The following is a 19593-nucleotide window of genomic DNA, read 5'->3' as shown; positions in this document are numbered from 1 at the left end:
GGTCTTTGCAGAGGTTTCTAACTCCTTGTGCTTTTATAACAAGAATTATGACAGAATAATAGAATAGTATGGGCAAGATCGTCGGAGCAGTCAATCAGATATCCACATTAAATTGGTGGGGAGATATTGTGAGGAAATTAGGTTAAAAAAAAAGGGTGGAGAGAAATAAAGAGGGAGAGAGAGAGCTCTCCTAATGTAGAAGATTGTCCATTGTTAAAAACAGTTTTGTTGAAACCTCTTCAGTGAGCCTGGCTCATGAGAGGAAAGATCTTGTATGGAAAACTGTCTTTCTGCACTCTCCTTGTCTGCATGAGAATCAGTCTTTCAGGAAAAGGGCTGTTTTAATAAAATTACTACTTTGTGTGTAATGTGTATTTTGTAAAGAACAGATTTTAGCTTTAGGGAAACATACAGAATTGCAACAAAAGCTCAGAATTAGGTGGTTGTCATGTTTTGTGAAATGAAAAAGCAATTTTTTGTCAGATTTGCCTTAAATATTTTTTAAGAAATTTAGGAACTTGCCATAGCAATATAGTGGCTAGGCTTACCAGTAAGCACCTTAGTCAAGTTAGCTATGGACATCATAAGAAAGACAGGAAATATTATAAATGAATTAAAGGCTCCCAAAAATTTACTTGATATTTATAATAATGACATATTACAAAGAGTTCCACTCTTTGAAATAAATGAAAGTAATTGCTGTTTAAAAATAATGATCATAGAGCATCTCAGTGCTGTAGTGCTTTGAAATGTGCTGAGATTTACTGTGGTATTCTCATTCCAGTGAGGTATTTTAAAGCAAATCTGCAGTAAGTATGGAAATACTTTAGAAGAAATACTAGATTTCAGGAGGCTCAGCATTTTTATTACATTTATTTAGCTCATCATGAAGGTGGATCTAGTGCCGATTTCTGAAATCCAGAAAAAGATGTTGTAATATTACTTTTGAGTTTTGGTATTGAAACAAGCCAATTACCTCTGTGCCTGGGTATTTTGAAGGCAACAATAGCTGCAATGCAAGGGAGCTATAACATTTGGGAGGGGGTCAACTAAACAATACCACACAAATAATACCACAGTAGCTTCTGTTTTACTTGTTTTTCTCAAGATTTTTTTCCTCTCCATATTACCTGATGTTCTTGAAGATGGCTTTTTTACATCAGTGTTACTGATTAATATTCCACATAAATTGCTCCAAAATAAAAGAAGTGTTTTATATTGACTAACTGGTATCTAGACACACGTTGCTTCCTGCAGAAGGTGGTTGTGTGTGTGGAAGGACCTAACACCACTGTTCCTTTACAGCTGTATCCTTGAGCTTTGCTGAGGGTCTGCGAGAAAAGCTGCAAAGAGTACATAGATAAGATTGTGAGGAATAGATGCAGTTTGTTATTCTCCCTCATGGTAAAATTAGGGTCCTGATTCTTATCTAGTATCATATTTCTACTGTGCTGTTTCATGTTTTGTTGGGTAGTGGTGTGGTGGTGTAGTTTTGAATGCTGCACAGATGAGAGGAAAGCTGGACAAGCCTTATGACTCCAGGATTAGGGATGTTGACAGAAGACAAGATCTATCTTTTTCACCTGTGGTGAGTAAGTGGATCAGTAGTTGAACAGATGATGTGTCTGGACAAGAAGTCTTGGAATAGGCAATGGGAGGTAAGAGCACTTACCAAGGTGTCTGAATTTGAAAGGAGGATGGAATAGTAACATCCCTGCTTGAACTTATGGGTAAAAAGTCAAGAGGAACAATCAATAGGATGGGACAGAAACAGTTTGTCTGCAAGATGAGGACATGGCATTTGAGAAACAGCAGAGACTGTCTCTGTGAAAGAGAGGAGGAGGAGAAGCCAGTTCAGTGAAAGAAATAGCAGTAGGGCACTAGCACAGAGCACAGCCTTCTCTTCCATTGCTGGAGATGACTCTCAGCTGATTTCTTTGTAATCGGGTGATACTGTTCTTTTCTTCAGTGCTGTTCTACCCTTATAGCCTGCATCTGTTGACTGCTTGCTTCTCCAGCCTCATGTTGGGTCAATGTAAAATGTTCTGATATTTTACATGTAAGACTGTTAAGAGCACCCATGTAATACTATATAATTAATTCCTATTTAATAAGTTGGTTGTTTGCAAAAAAAGGCAGAATAATATAATAGTATAATAGTAATGAGCAAGTAATGATTTATTAAACTACATTATGTAGTTTTTCATGTCAAGAAATATTATGAGGTTTGCCACGGAAAGATACAAAGCCAAACTAGATACGCATTGTGTGTGCTATCATGGGCCCTTCCCAACCTTCCTTCATACACTGAACTTGGCTCACATACTGCAACTTACTATGTTCTTGCTTGTTCAGCATGAATTTGCATCTCTTATTAATTGCACACTGTTCAGTCTGAAAAGTTCTCTGAAGATATTAATACTTCTCTTGTGTTCAGGTATCTACATACCTTTTCTGTGTTAACAAGTTTTCAAAAGTAGCTTTTGAAATGAGTGATAGCATTCCTATTTTAAGTATGTAAAACCAAGAAACAGACATTTGAAATCAGATGTCTTTATAGAATTGAGGTGGTTGTGTAGGACCTCAGTATTTCAGAGCATTGTGAAATATTACCTATATTCAGGATGCATTTCACACTGACTTCAGGTGTGACTATGGGCTCTGAAGTTGGATCAGAATTCAAAGTTTTGTTATAGGTGACCTACTATGTACCTCTGTCTGTATAGAGAGAGATAAAGGAGATCCTGTTCTGAGGGTAGTATTTGATTACTTTTAGCATGAGATCTTCCTTCCAGTTCCTGCCTTGTCTATTTCCATCTTAATTTTCTGTGTGTGTTCCAATTTTGGAATGTGAAGAATGAAATCAGCCAGTGGGAGCTTCTTTGATTCTCATGTCAGATCTAGATACTACCAGTGAAAAATGTGGGGAGATTATGTAGAAGCATGGAATATCTTGGTACAATGAAAGTATTATGTATATGCAGAAGCAGCTGAAACAAGTGTGTCTTAATCCTAGTATGTCTTAACTGCAGGTTCTTGGAAACTCCAGTTTTGCTATTTATTGTTAGAGGTGGTTTAGAGAGTTTCAGGGTTTCTTGGACTTGACCATTTGCAAATAAAAGTAGAAAATACATTTTGATTCAAAAAACAATAGCTAAGAGGAGCCTTATGAAGCTTGGATTATATTCCACATATTTTTTACCAACCTGAGCTTCCAAAATTGTTTACACTAAAGTGTTGTGTGTATGTGACTGAGATTTTGAAATGGTGATGGTATTTAATAAGAGATGTAATTCGGGTTATACTGAACATGTGTATATTTTCAGCTTCTTATAGGTGTTTATAGCTGCAGAGCTACACAAAGGAAACTGCTAATAAAAAATAGGCATAGTAAATCAGTTGCATAGTAAACTACATGTAGACTACGTTACATGGGTACCATATTTCTGTTTGAGGTACAGAGCTTATTAATGACAGAGCTAATTAAACTGGTCTGAGTTGACTCAATTTCAGGTGCAAATGAGCACTCTTCTGGAAATGCTTCTTCAGTAATTTTATGTACATTTTTGTTCATATGTTGGGATGTTGTTTATTTTGTTGATGATCTCTGCTAGTGTAATATTTGCAAGTCATACTCTAATTTTCTCAGGGTATATTAGCTAAGTGCTTCCTCACATAGGACTGTCTATGTCAGTAGGTCTTATTTTGATGGAGAAGTTGTCCAAATATGTAATCATAGTCTACTACTTACCTTAGATTAACAGTTCTTTCTAAGGAATACAATAATAATTTTCTAATAGAAGTTGTAATAGACTCATATGAATTCTGACATAAGTAATTTGAAATCTCTGTATACATCTTCATTAAGCATTTAGAAGGTTTAATATTTTTCTGAATATACTTTTTTTTTTAGAAAGCTATATTTAACTTTTTAAAAAGTGCAAAGAAGATATAATTTTTCTTTACTCTTTTATGACTGTGTCAAAAAAGACTTGGAGTCGTGTTCCATATTTACATTTGTATTTCCCTACCATTTTAGAAAAATAGGTTGAAATTATTTTAATATATTTTATGTAATTAATGGGGTTTTAATTTATTATTTCTTGATGAACAGATAAAGGCAGCTCAGATTGCAGTAACTGAATAGTCATCATGTCTCGAGCACGGCAGCCCCCACTTGTAACCGGTATCTCTCCCAATGAAGGCATCGCATGGACAAAAGTGACAATTAGAGGAGAAAATTTGGGTACTGGACCTACAGACCTCCTAGGTAAGTTGAAAAAACACCCTTTTGGTACTGCAGAAGGTAACATTTTGAATATGACTAGAGATAAAATTTTTGCTTGATAGAATCTGTGTTGAATGTTATGAGGAATGCCCTTTACACAGATATGCACTTGAATCCATAAATTCAGAGATGCTACCCAATGTGTAACTAACCAGATTGACTGTACCTTTTTAGATGAACCCTTAATCTGACTCAGCATCCTGTGCTGAATATGAAAACAAAGAGTGAATGCTTTTTGCAGTGTACTAGAAGAGGGTAGATATAATGAGATGCTCCTTTGTTACTTTCTCAGGAGCTGAGAATTTTCTCATTGAAATTTGCATGTCAGAAGTGTTTTCAGTATATTCAGAAAGTCACTGGGGATTTTCTCCCAAAATTACCCTAAACCAGGACATTGCTAAGCCTTGAATTAAAGTCAGTTTTTATATCTGTAGAAGTTATAACAGATAAAGCAGGTCCAGTCATTTAGCTACACAATATCTGAAGATCCCTTTTCATTACTGTTTTGATTTTCTACATGGTAATTTCATTAGAATCATCATAGCTCCTGTGCTGATGGAGGGGACAAGATCTTTTTGCTGATTCTCCTGGTCACAGACCTTGTTCGTTACTGCTCTGTTTCTTCCTTTTCAGGCTGAAATGTTTTAGCTTATTTAATTTTTCTGCATGTATGCTTGGCCTTTCTTCTTGCTCTTCAGTGAATCTCTTTTACTTTCACTGCCAGTCGTGGGTGATACATCTTGGTTGTGTGCAGTGTTCAGGATGTGAATGCCCTGTGGCATAACACTGTACTTTCACTTTTGTTTTGTATTGCGGTCCTAGAGTTCTGTTTTCTGTGTAACTCCTACTGAGAATCAAACTAATGTTTTTGTTGTTCTGCCTACTGTAGTTCCATGATTAAATGCATGAGGCTTAGTAGTCAGTTTGAGCCTGCTGTCTGTGAATTTAAGATTTTGCCTGCATGCGTTTCAGCAATTGTGTTACAATATCTACATTATAGTGCATCACTCAGTCTAATAAGTTCTGGCTTGCATTTTTCTGGGGTTTATGGTCTTCATGCTCTGAATAAATGAATATCATCAGCAAACTTTATAACCTCTTTATCTTGTAATTTATAAATGTACTAAACACAAGTGATTGTGGCATATACCATGTGGAAACTTTCCTCAGTCAAAACACATCATTTACTGTCACCCTGTTTCTATGTTGCTGAGCTATTTATCCATTAGAGGTTCATATCCTATAGTTGCTTCATTTTCTTAAGCCTTTCAAGATTTTTAAAGGCTTCTGGAAATCCAACTTAACTATAACTACTGGAATTTCCCTTATTTTTTTTGTAAGTTATACATATGTGTACTTCAGTAGTCATGTTTGAGACAATTTATCTAATTTGTTGTGGAATCATGACTCCTCTGAAGGCCATTGGAATTTTGTTTGACTTTGCTAGAAAAAATATTTCGCTTTATGGCTGTAAAACAAAGTTCACAAATTCCATTCATGGCCACCACAATGAGCTTTATGGCCAAGCATAAGCTACTACAGTTTTCCACTCCACTTCAGTTTGCTGTCTCTCAAAAGGAGAAATAGTATTTTCCTGAGCTGCTAGGTGAGGTTGCGGTACACTGTAGAATTCATATTGAGAAATCCTCAAATAACTGATGATGTTAGGGGTGAGTACATTTCTGTGTGTTTGTGTGGCTGCTGTACTTCAATAGCCTCATTAGTTCATTGGTATGATCCTCTTAGAAGTGATCAGTGCTATGTTCTTGGAAGGAAGACATGTCCTGAGCTGTACCTCTGTTTTAGAGCTGACCAGCTGCTAATATTTCTTCATATATTTCTTACAGAGTAATATTTGTAACACACAACTGCTAATAACTTTATGCTTTGAGGTACAAATAAATAATGTATTGCCTTATTTTCTCCTTAGCTCAGTTGTCAGCTTTCTCCACTAAGTGACTAAGGCCTCAGATATGTAAAGATTTCTTTTAATGGTTAAATTAGGCATGTAAATATTCCCTGTTACTTGAATGGAAATACTTGGAAAAGTGAGGCTTTGTAGGCATGAGACTTTAAGTGAGTTTGAGTGAGGTCTTTATAAACTCTAAAAAGTTTGAGATGCATTAGTGTAAAATGAAAAGCAAGAAACTTTTTTTCTGTATATAACCACAGTATCACATACTAGAACATTCTTTTGGTTTTATTTAAGAGAGAGCCTTCTAGTAATATCTTTGTATCTTTGAAACCAAATGAACTTCTTATTTGTAACTCTATAGCTCGTGGTACAAAGTGTCAAGTCCAGGAGGTACCTGTAACATACGTGTTTTCAAGGTTTAGCTTGTCTTTTAAGATACTTGTAGTTGTATTTTTTAGACATTATAAAATTTTCCATATATGAGCTTCAGCAAAATTGGAAAGTCTCCATAAGAGTATTACTTACGCCTATTATTATGTGCCTAGAAAGGCACATAAAACTAGAAGCTGAGAATTATATTTTCAGAGATCTTTATACCATGCAACAGATTCAAATTAAGTTTTGTTTAAAGGGAAGATTCCTGTTTCTGGAGAAATAAATGTGGTAACTGTGCTATCAAAATTTCTCCCCCAACATGCCTTTATTTGTTTATTGTGTTGTGCCATTACTGTTTCATGTGGTATATAAAATGTTGATAGAGACTTAACTTCCTTTTGCATTTTTAAAATACAGGCAAAGGCCATTTCCAGCCATTTCAAAAGTATTGGACCTTGTATCTTGATGTCTTGAGAGCTTTTGAAACCTCTGATGAGTATACAATTGATACAAGGATCTTCAAACAGTTACTATAGCTTAGTTCTGGATTTTAAAGTATTGCTCAATTGAATCATAAATACAGAAAATACAGGCTGAAAACATCTTTATGAATTGTTTGGGCAAAGTATTTCAGTCGTAGTTCCTATCACAATCTGTTTTCCTTAAGAGAAGATGCTAGCATAAAACTAAGAGATGTAATAATATAACAATATAAGGTTATATTATTGCATATATGTAATATGCATCCTTATATATGGTTTTTTTCTTTCGCCCATGAAACTAAATTATTAAAATGACTTGATTAAAATTTTATGAGTAAATAAACAAACTTTTTTTTAAAGTCTTTCTGTGTGTATATCCTATTTCATCCCACTGGCCCTGCCTTTTATTCAGAAAGAATATTAAAGAAACAAATCTACTGTCCTTTCTCAAGTAAGATTAATTTCAGTTGTAATAAGATTCAGTGCCTTTCCATTTTTTAAATTTTTGGATTTCATTTTCAAGATAGTTTTTGGCAGGGAGTAATGCATTTTTATGTCTGACAGCCATGAAAACTGCCAAATTTCTCTGCTGTGTCATGTCAGAGACTTAAATTGTGAGAGAAAATAAGTGTGAAGCTTTGGTACTAAGCCGCATGTGCTGACCCTTTTCTGTGTCTAAGTATTTTCTAAATTGGTCAGAGCTTTCTAGAAATTAAAAACAAAAGTCAAGCCAAGGGGAGGAACTGCTCTGCCTGACTAATTTATACTCCAGTACAGCCAACACACTAGTACAGCCTTATTCTTTTGGACATAAGGCAAAATGTTTCTGGCTAAGGATGTTATTTAAGAAGAACCTAATGAAGTTGTTTTCCAAATTGATACTAGAGCAGTTAGGGTCTTACCAGTTTTCCAGGACAACAGAACTCCATTTACAAGTATGGAAATTGTTCTTCTAGATCTGAGAAAACAATCCATCCATTGCAGCACCCAGAGTCCTGGTCTGACCAGAACCAATCAGTTGATAGTTGGCTTGATCAGACCAATTGGATGTGAAATCTCAGGAAGCCTTGGACCTTACATTAAGGTGCACCTTGAATCTTAACTCATGAGAGGTGTTCTTGAACACTGAAGTTTGTCAGTCTCTTCCTATGAGAAAAGACTTTCTTGTATTTCATGGTTTGTCATCCTTATGAGAAAGTGTAGAAGGGGGAATAGATGAGCATTACATGAGTATTCTTTCACAGAACAAGGGCAGTTTATTCATCAGATTCAATCTTGCATCCAGGATTTTTTACAGAAGAGGTTAGGATGGAATATTTGTCAATTAATACTACTTCATCCAAAACAGCCTTCTGTGTCCACTGAAGTACTGCTGAACAAATAAGGTTGAAGAAACATTGTTCATTGTAAATATTTTACAGAGATTTTTGTTTTTCTATGCAAATTCATATAGACTGAACTTGTGAAAAATTTGGTGTGTGCAGCTTTTAAGGGAAGTTTCACAGAATGCAATACTGAACAGCTATTCTCCAGTGTCTTGCAGACAGAAAATCTACCGCAAATCTACTGTTCTGTGTGAAGTAAAAGTCACAGTAGCCCAAAAGTGATGGAAGAGTTTAAATAAGTTTCAAACCACACTGCTTGTGTCTTATGAATTGTAGCTGGGACTAAACACCTGAAGTCACCTAGGAAACATCTGAAAAATATATTAGTGATTCCTTGACTGTGGATGACTGTAGGGGACTGGTGAAGGATTATAAATTTATGTAAAACAGGTGAAGCACCATAAAAGAATTTGCATTGCAGAATTTCAAAAGATACTTCCATTCACAGTAGTATATTTGTCTTTTTTTTTTCTTTTTCCCAGGTTTAACAATCTGTGGGCACAACTGTCTCCTCACTGCAGAATGGATGTCTGCCAGTAAAATTGTGTGTCGAGTTGGACAAGCTAAAAATGACAAGGGAGACATTATTGTTACTACAAAGTCTGGTGGCAAAGGAACTTCAACTGTTTCCTTCAAACTGCTTAAACCTGAAAAAATAGGTATATTTCTTATTCAAATCTATTTTCTTTGCTAAGAAAATATGTGACTGAATGTCATTTGTATAAAATTTATGTTTGAAATGGATCCACCTCAGGACAATTTTCAGTTGTTTAGAAAATGCAGAGTATATCAATAAATATGCATATATATAGTAAGAGATAGAATCTCAGGGTATAGGAAAAATTATTCCTTTCTCAATATCTTGATAAAATCCTCAGTGATGAATGAAAACTAGCCCTTTATTTTTTTCTCTGGAATAGCTCTAAACTTCTGAAATTCTAGAAAACCTAATAACAGATCCAGTAATTACTCTTAAGTGTATTAGATAAATACAAAATCTGGACCAGCTCATGAACTTTACATCTAAATCCTGAGCTGACAGTTAAGCCTTTAAAGAAAGTTGAGTCCTCAGTGCCATTTCTTGTTTGTAATTCAAACCATCCTGCAAGACAAAGTCTTAAGTATTTCTCATGAGATGCTTGACCATTGAAATTATTTTGCCAAGCAGTCTAGGACCTCTGCTTAACCTAGAATCCAGTCTAAATACCCTGTGGATTGAAAATGTTTCTCTCAGAACTCCTCACTGATGAGCTGGATAGTTATCTTTCCTAACACAAGAGTTCCCACAAGAAATGTTTTAGGTTTTTATTCTCAGTCCTTCAGTTACAGTTAAATAACATGTGATTTCTCCCAAGCTGCATTCTTAATAATAGAAAGGTGAAATGTGTATGTGCAAATGTTATACAGTGAAGTTTTTGGTGATGAGAGAGGAGAATTCGTATTTGAAAATATGGGAAAGTGTGGGGATGGAGTAATTTCTGGTGTTGTATCTGATGGGTATGTTAAAGGAGGGCAAGGCCAAGGGTATGGCTAGTTCCATTTTCAGCTGAGATTCCAGAACATATTGTGCCTCACCTTTATCCATTGTCTGTGCTAAGGCACTGGAAGCAAAGTCGGTTCTGTGTCCTTGAAGTAATTTATCTTGGCATGTGCCAAAGTTCAGTTACCGTTTGGATAGCAAATGGGACAGAAAAGGAATCTTCCCTAAAATATGCAAATGAGAAGATATTCAGTTGATTGCTCTTTTGAAAGTAGCAGATAAAAAGGTTTGGACAGATACCAAAATACTTGCAGAAATAAAAATACTAATACTTTGTGGTCAGGAAAAAGATTCTAATGTACGTGAAACTGTGCACTCTGCAAAAGGATAATGTTTGATGCCCAGACACGAATACCTTTTCAGCAGCTATAATAAAATAATTTAGCATAATTGCATCCAGGTTGTTTTGCCATGTATCTTTCAATATATTACCCAGGCATGCATTTTATATTTATCAGGATTTTTCAAATTAATTCAGTATGTTAGAAGTTGATGGTGCTGGACTGCCCTTGTTGTTTTAAGGATCTGTGCTTTGTTTTCTCTAGGTATCTTGGATCAGTCTGCTGTCTGGGTGGATGAAATGAACTATTATGACATGCGCACTGACAGGAACAAAGGGATTCCCCCCTTGTCCTTACGTCCAGCTAATCCACTTGGTATTGAGATAGACAAGTGAGTACCAAATGCCTTTAATCCACGTTTTTAGTGGTTTTCTCTATATGTGTCTTTGCGAATTCCAGGAAAGTTTAATGGCTTGCAGGGAAGGGAAAGATTTAAAAGCACATACATCTGTTAACTGCTAGTATTCTGTTTGGTACTCTTGAGTTGTTAGTGGGCATTGTATCCTGCTTCATAATCCTCTATTGTGGATTATCAATTAGAATTGTAGATAATTTAAAAGCCTGATATATTGAACCCCAGTGGTGTTTAGATTTTGAGGACTGGTAAATAACCTAAGGCTTCAGATTTATACATTGTAGATACGGAATACCTACTGTTGCATTTGAGTTTCACGGGGCTTTTAAGGATATTAGATGGCTATCTGTTGCTAAAATTGCACTGTAAAATGTGATTTATTATGCCACATCAGCTAGTTTATTTTATTGAAATACTAATACTGTTTTCCAGCACACAGTCTTTTTTACTTTACTTCTTAAGTATGGTGGAGTTTATGACTTTTCTTGTCTGAAATAGTAACTTTATAGTGCATGATAAATGGAATTAGGGGTCTTTAAATGGGACACTCTTCAAACCTGCCCAACTCTTAGAAATAGCACCAGGAATACTTGTCTCAATCAAGATGTCAACTCTACCAAACAAAAGACTATTTAAAATTAAACTATTACTAAGGTCTCATCTGCTGAATACCCTTGTTTGTGAGGGGGAGTGCAATGGAAAAAATGCAATGTCCATTGTTACCTTGTTCTGATGAGAAAGCTGCACTTCCTCAAAATCCATATGGGATTTCTGGCGGATCCATACCACTTTCCAACCTCTGGCTGTGCATTTCTTTCTTAGATTGAATATATATTTTTTTTCTTTTAAAAATACACTATTTTTTGTAATAAGCTGGAGATTTTATCTCTTAAAGTATTTTTTTAGCCTTTGGTGTAAGTTCTGACAGGCAATTCTTTCATGTTCCTGAGTTTTCCAAACCCTGACAAAATGTGAACCTTCATACTATGGACAGTATTCCAATGTGTTACTAGGAGACTTTCTGCCACTCTTCCACTCTCCCTCCCTTTTTTGTAAATGAAAAACCCCATAACAATCCTTTTTTACCACTATGCTACGTAGCAACTAGCAGTGAGTGCTTTGTTTGCTGGTTCTCAAGTCGCTACTTCTAGTTAAGACATTGTTCATATGATAGATTAAGACTTAACATATAGAAACTTAAACTGCATTAGTTTAGGATTTTCTTAATTTAGAGTTATCTATTTGGATGTTTGTTCAATAGAAAACCAAACATGTTATATTTTAAATGGTTTTTTCCTGAAAGCATTAGAAAATGTGTTACTGAAACCTGAAGTTTTATGTGAAAATAAATAAATCAGAAATATGTAGATACATCTAGGAAATAATCTTTTGTAGAGGGAGGGAATTAGGACATCTTTGGGCAAGCATGTCAAGCCTAGTTCATTGTTCTTGATCTCTCAGGTTCATTGCAGGAGAAGCAGGAAGATTATGGCAAGCACCAGTTTGAGAGACGTATCACGGATCAGTAAAACAAGTGGTTGTGTGGAGGAATTGAGGGATTATATTGTGCAGAGGGCAAAGAAAGGAAAAGCCTGGTCTGCTCTCGTGCTGTGGTTGACAGCACAGTTCTGACTATAGATGAACATTCTCGGTTTAATTAAAGAATGCCTTCTCAATGGAAAATCTTCCATAATTTTCTTGATAAATTGGAGCAGTGTGAGGTTTATTTCTATAAAATAAACTTTAATACCATATAGTTTAGCTAAACTCACATTTTCAAATATTTTACATATGGAATGGGTAAGTATTGGGAAGTTGTACAAGGTAGTGAAAAAAGGCAATTGTAAATTAAGAAAGAGAGTGAATAAGCAAAAAATTAGCAATAACCATTACTAGATATGGGAATATTTGTCACTAGAAGTGATAAAAGTTGTTAGGATAGTTTAAAACAAAAGACATCCTAATATGATCCTAATAATACTGTTGTGTATGCAGAAAGGATCTGCAACGTTATGGATCTCTCTTTTATTCATTTTGGTTTCTTTAAATGTTTTCTTTAAACATGTGCAAATTGGGATGTATTTTAATTTTGAAGCTGAAGCATTTGGTCTGACTTGTTGGGATTTACAGCCCTTGCAGCCTGATGCCTGAGAAGGTAGGACAAGTGCCTTGTGTTGATTATGCAAAAAGTGGTAAATAAAAGAAACATTAATTGAGAAGCTCAGGGAGAAAAGCAGTGAAAAGCAGATGTGATAAAATGGAATAGGAATGAAATATATAGGAGCACACTGAAGAGAAGGCAGAGGAAGGTGATTAGACTGCAGACTGCAAGAGAAAGAAGCCCTTCCTGTAGAAAGTTATTATCAGGCATTAGCAAATAATACAAAAAAGACAAGCTGCAGCATGGGAATGATTTAAGTGGTTTTTGGAGGGATTTTGTTGGGATTTTTGTTTGGGTTTTTTGTTTGGTTTTTTTTTTTTTTAATATGGGTTATGCTTGGCTTTAAAAGTTCCTTTTGTGGCTTTAAAAAAAAAATTTATAGTACTTTGTCCAATTAAAATCTTTTTTAAAATTAATTGTAGTTTTTGAACCATTCAGATAGATGCTTTCCAAGGTGCTGCAAATGACACCTCGAAATAAGAGAAAAAAGACCTTGTACGTAATGAAAAGAGCTTCAGTACAGCAGTTTGCTAAATTATTAAGCATGCATAGGGACAAAAAAAAGTTACTCAGACAGTAGATAGAAGATTGGAGTTTAATTGAGAGTCAATGAGATTTAGGTGAGCAAAAGGTTTGAACTGTGAATTAAGGGAAATAATAGTGGGTCTGACATTCTATTAATAATTAGAATATTGCCTATAGATGTATTGTAGGAGTAACATATATATACTCAAAATATGCACCAGAATTGTCCTTTCATTTTCAAATATTGTGAGGATGCAAAAAAGGCAATGATATATATTCAGTCATGCTTCTAGCTGTTCTTTTACACAATCAAGATATTTTAAATGTTGCATATACAGTCAAGATATTTTAACTCTATGTGTATACATAATCTTCAGGCCATCATCTTTCAGCATGCAGGTTTAGCAATTAGTAAGTATACATATTTTCTGGCTGATAAATTCTTCACATTTTCCAAAAATTAATTACAGTTCCTGTGTCATGTAACTAAGAATTTCACTTGCTAATAAAATAAAAAATCAATTATATTGTAATGAAACTTGAACTTGCTGGTCCATATCTTTTGGTTGTGATGACCCTTGAAGTCACAAACGTATCTGCAGAAGAGTGTTTGCATATATTTGTTCTCCTCCCTTCCTAAAAGTTGTTAATTAATCTTCTAAAACACAAAGTGGATCCAGTCAGATAAATGTTTTTTGGCATTTATGTAACTTGGTACCTACTGTGTGTATGCTGTGGGATACTCAATTCCCACCAGCAAATATGTATTTAAAATACTTAATCTTTGAATTCTAGTTTTTAATTTTTAGTATGGGCTAAAGACTGATACAAAGGTTTAATGTCCTGTCACTGTCTTTATTCTCGCTTTCAGTTCAGAGCAGGATTGTGCCACCTTCCTCCCCAGGGAGTATTCCTGGCTGTGGTATTATGTTATGCAGATGTAGCTAGGAACCTTTACAGAAACATTGAATCATAGAATAGAATCACATAATTTTTACAGTTTAATAAGATTTTCAAAGTCATTGAGTCTAGCTTTTGACTGATCCCCATCTTGTCAACTGAACCATATCCCCAAGTGCCACGTTCTGCCATTTCTTGAACACCTCCAGGAGCAGTGATTCTACCATCTCCCCTGGGCACCCATTCCAATTCCCGATGATCCTTTCAGTGAAGAAATTCTTCTTGATGTCCAAACTGAACCTCACCTGGTACAACCTGAGGCTGTGTCCTTTTCTTCTGACACTGGTTGCTTGGGAGAAGAAGCCATCCTCCACCTGGCTACAGCCTCATTCCAGGCAGCTGTAAGAGAGTGATAAGGTCACCCCTGAGCCTCCTTTTCTCCAGACTAAACACCCTCAGCCACATCTCACAAAAGTTACTTTCTAGACCCTTCACCACCTCCATTGCTGTTCTTTGGATGTGCTCTACCACCTCAATCTTCTTCTTGAGTCAAGGGGCCCAGAACTGGGCACAGCAAGGTATGACCTCACCCTAGTCCTGCTGGCCACACAAGTGCTAATAGAGGCCAGGATGCCCTTGGCCTTCTCACCCTTGTGGGCACACACTGACTCATGTTAAGCTGCTGTCAACCAGCACCCCCAAGTTCTTTTCTGCCAGGCTGCTTTACAGCCACTCTGCTGCCAGCCTGTAGCTGCCTGGGGTTGTTCTAACACCAGCAAGATTCAGCCTAGTTGAACCTCATACAGCTGGCTTCAGCCCATCAATCCAGCCTGTTCAGATCCCTCTGCAGAGTCTCCTTACCCTCCAGCAGATCAATACTCCTACCCAACCTGTTGTCATCTGCAAACTTATTTAGAGTACACTAGATCCCATTGTCCAGATAATTGATAAAGATACTGAACTGGACTGACCCCCATACTGACCCTTGGGGAATCCCAGTAGTGACCATCCAACCGCTGGAGGTAACTCCATTCACCACCACTCTCTCTCTAGGCATGGCCATCTAGTTTTTAATGTAGCAAAGAGTACACCTGTCCATTCATTGGATTGCCAGCTTCTCCAGGAGATGTCTTAAATAGGTTGCAGGAAGAAGAGCAAGTGTGCAGAGTAGTTGTCTCAGTATGAGAAATGCGGAACTTGGTGTAAAAATTCTCACCTTAGCAGCAATGTGGCAGTACTTCGATTGGTTTTAGCAGATTAGAGCTGTTACAAAAGCAGGTTGGTAACACAAGATTATTTAGAATTTTGTATGGTTCTGGGAAAGATTATGTCTCGTAGACACCGGTTAAATATGTTGATGGAAAATTTAGATCTACGTGATATTTGTGAATGAATTGCTTGTTCTGATGTATCACATACTCCCTCCTCCTGCATGACAAGTCCTTGTTTAACCAAGGGTTCCCTGACTCCTCTAACTACTCTGTCAGGCTAAGAAATTCATTCTCTGCAAATCAGTAACATCAGTCAGACCTAGTGGTGGTTAGAAAATTTTTGAATAGTGTTTGTTGTTTTGCATGTAGCAGAGGTCACTCTGCTGGATCCATGTCGTACATGAAAGCAAAGGCTGACATGCTAAGTACATTCCACATACTTCTGTATCCACCCACTCAATACAGATGCTTCCCTCTTCCCACGCCAGCTTCCAAAACAGTTCATCTGGGAGAAGGAAACAGATGATCTTACGCTGCCATCTAATGGTAAATGTCAGCTTCCTACCACAAGATAGGAAAAGACTTTCTGAAGACTGAGATGTTTATTTTAAAATAGCTTGTATGGAAATGCAGTGAATTTCATCATTGAATGTGATGGGTGTGTGGAACCTTGATCACAGAGATGCATGCAAAAAAAAATCTGAATGCTGCAAAAGAGAGTTGCAGTATAGTCCTAGCTTTATGATATTAAAAAATAAAGTAGCACTTTCTGCTTGTTAGGTTGGTGCATCAGCTGCAGCTACCAGCCTATAATCTTGTAGTAGATTTCTCTTACCACATTCTGCCAGTTCTAAAATACAGTTGCCACTTTGTTTTCATATTTCTAATGAACCCAATGCTACTGTGAAGGAATTGCCAGAGTACACCCTTGCCTTGTTGCTATTGGAGAGACCTTTGTTAACGCTTTCTGATTTGTCGTGTTTAGTCTACACCAATGTCCCTTATGCTGATCTTTTTGCATGCCTTATTAACACAGTACAGCTGGTACAAAGCCAGCTTCGAGGAGTCTGACTGGTACCAGACAGAGAGGGGAGTGTACAGCAGTTCTAGCTGAAGCTTATTTATGCTAGTTGCTATTCACAATCTGTGTTTATTTAAAGTTGCTCCTTTTGACCTTTTGGAAACTCCTGTGGAACTGAGCTTCAAGTTACCTTTTGGTGTCTGTATCTTGCTTTGGGATGTACCTTTAATCTGCAAATATTGTCATATATGCTGAACCTATTACTGTAAGACTCTGGAGTTCTGGAAGCAAAACAATTTTTACAGAAAGATTGCTTCTTGCTAAACTGAGTTCATTGTCAGGCTTTGTTGATTAGTATCTGTTGCATCCTGATGCTCTTATTTGATTATGACTGCTAGAGGCTGTGATTACCCATGGAGATTTCAAACTAATCTCTGGAGAATATAAATGCTGTGTATGGACAAAAGTTCTGTAGTAGAATTTGTAAGAGCCCATGTATCCTGTACTGTTAAATTAGGTTTATTACTATTAGTCTATACAGAACCTGAAGTTTGGAGTAGTGCAAGGAGGGACTTCTATTGATGGGCACTTGTGGTACAAGTGAATTGATAGTACTCCACCTGTTTTGAATCCAAAGTAAATGTGCATGACCTTTACATGGAAGCAAGGACCACTACATCTAATGTTGTATGACTCCATTAACTATACTAAACATGTGTTTGAGGGAAGTGAAAGTGTATAGTTTCTTGTAACCAGATGTATTTTTATTATACTTCTCATTAATATAACCACTATGTGACATCTCAAATTTTTTTGTATTTCAAACTGTTGCTGAAGCATAAATAAGACTATTTTTAAATGTTAACTGTAGGTCTAGTACCAGATCTAGTTCTATTCTAGGTAAAATAGTGTGCCTAGCAGAAAGTACTAGTATATAAATCCAGTATGTGTATGTTTGCTGAAATAGTAAAGGTAGGATAATGCTTAGGGTTGTCAAGAGTGGTAAGCTTCACTATTCTTTTTCTGAGGTTTTCTGGATTTAATTTGTGGTTCCCAGTTTCTTTTGCAGTGATTACTTTTAAATAATGATTAAGTATTCTTCATTAAGTGATTCTTGTATAATGAGCAAATCAGCAGAGAAATTATTTACAGTTTAATTGCATGCCATCATGATCTAAGCTTTTGCTACTGGTTCATCTTCACCCTGTAATGTTGAAAAGAATAAACCAGAAATACTTTCTCAAATCACAAATGGGTTTGTTTATAAGTAAACGGTAAGCAAGTTTCATGAGAAAAACTTCCAAAAACTGACTTATTTAATTTACTAATGGAAGTTAATGAAACAAACTTGTGTGTATGTGGAGTCAGTCTCTTTTTAGATGCATCTGGCCAGATGTTCTAGAAATACAGTTGCTTTCAGTTTGAGCATTTTAGTGTGCAATTCATTTTGAAGACAGCTGTAGTAAGTCAGTATGTAGCAAGCTGTAGCATATTTGTTACTGGGAAAACTACTGGTAAAATGTACAATAAAAATAAGGGTACTAAACCATACAGTATAACATATTCTTAACATACCTCACACATTCACATTCATGTTTCTAGTCTGCTGTAACTATGTCTAAAATACGTCTGTAGAGATAAAAGCATTGTTAATTTATGGTATACACAAGTACATCCTCTGGAAAAAAACTCCTAATAACTTTTCAAGGCACTCAAACATCAAACTGAAAAAAATTCCTTGATTTGTGTCCCTATGTCTGTAGACAAGATTCATTTGTAGTAATTGATTACAAATCTATCTTGGTCTTTATATATATATATTAAAAAATAGTTTCACTTTTTCCCCCTAGGAATTTTATATAGCTCATGCATAAGCTTAAAGTGTCATGTATATGCCTTATAAAACTGCAGTAATGAGTAGCATTTGGTAGTGGTATATTTGAGTGCGTGCTTTTTGTGTTATATCTGTCTCTTTGGTTTTGGAAAACATACGTGGAAATTCTGAAAATAGGAGCAAAATTCTGCTTCTGTATTGATTGCATTCACTTAAATAGTACTTGCTCGGAATGTCCAAGTCTCTCCCAAAAATTCAAATTTGTTTTCTTGGTTTTGATTTTTAGCATTAGAAATGCAGCTGTCCACAAAGAAGTCACCATGTGTGGATCTCAAATAAATGCTTTTTTGTGCAGTTGTATTATGTATCACATGTGAAGTACTATCCTTCAATTCCATGTTCCTACTGGGCACTCCTGACTAACTTGAGGGTAAAATAAAGTATCTTAAATTGTCTTTAAACAAAAAATAAATTGAAACTTTCTTCTTACATCCATCAGCATTTTCTGCTTGCTGTCGTTCATGAAATTTAAGGTAATTAAAAATCCTGAGTCTCACTACTTATGTCTTAAGTTTTATTGTAACATCACGTTTTCATTGAACACAGGCAAATGTTGGGACCCTCATTTTTTCATGCTGCATTTGTTTCTCATGCTATTTTCACTGTATCTCTACTTTTCATATCTGTCATCACTTTTCCTTGCATCTCATTTGATTTTTTTTATGTTTTTTAAAAAGTATTGTTTCATGCTCCTGCTGTAATCAGGTGCTAATGATGAAAGACTTCTGTACCATGTCATTATGTGCGTAGGTCCTTTGTACCTGCTTGTGTTAATGGCCATTTGGATATGAAAAGAAACTTCCAGGAAACAACTCCTCTCTATATAATTGTACTTTTTAATGTGCCTGCCTTTAGATTTGTTTCACTTAATCTGCTGTTTGCTTTTTGTAATAAAAACAGCTTTAACTATCTTGAAACATGTTTAGATTACAGAAAAAAACTAAAACTAACAAATCACTGCTTTTGTGTCCATTTAAATGGCTTTCCCTGTGTGTTAAATGTGATTCTTACAACTGACTCTGGATTGCTACTCCCACCCAAGTTTGCTCTCAAATGCAAAGTATGGCAGATTTTCATTTGGTTATGGTATACTTTGTACAGCAAAGCTCACCTAACTTGTGAGCATCAGGGAGGAACTTCATTGTCTTTTGAGTTGGATGTTGTGATTCAGAAATGAAATAGAAAATTTTTGGAATAGAT

General features: G+C 35.8%; 1 protein-coding gene across 1 annotated transcript in view; it reads left to right on the top strand.

Moving 5' to 3' along the window:
- Positions 1-19593, top strand: part of EXOC2 (exocyst complex component 2) — a 125263-nt gene that overhangs the window by 9552 nt on the left and 96118 nt on the right. Inside the window, exons 2-4 of the mRNA XM_021544771.2 lie at positions 4115-4270; positions 8928-9104; positions 10531-10657. Of these exons, the coding sequence (XP_021400446.1) occupies positions 4153-4270; positions 8928-9104; positions 10531-10657 (422 nt within the window). The 5' untranslated portion in view covers positions 4115-4152. The remainder of the gene's footprint in view (positions 1-4114; positions 4271-8927; positions 9105-10530; positions 10658-19593) is intronic.

This window comes from Lonchura striata, chromosome 1 (genome assembly GCF_046129695.1).
Source record: "Lonchura striata isolate bLonStr1 chromosome 1, bLonStr1.mat, whole genome shotgun sequence".
In the NCBI taxonomy this organism is placed as follows: Eukaryota; Metazoa; Chordata; class Aves; order Passeriformes; family Estrildidae; genus Lonchura; species Lonchura striata.
This window is presented reverse-complemented; position numbering and strand designations above follow the sequence as displayed.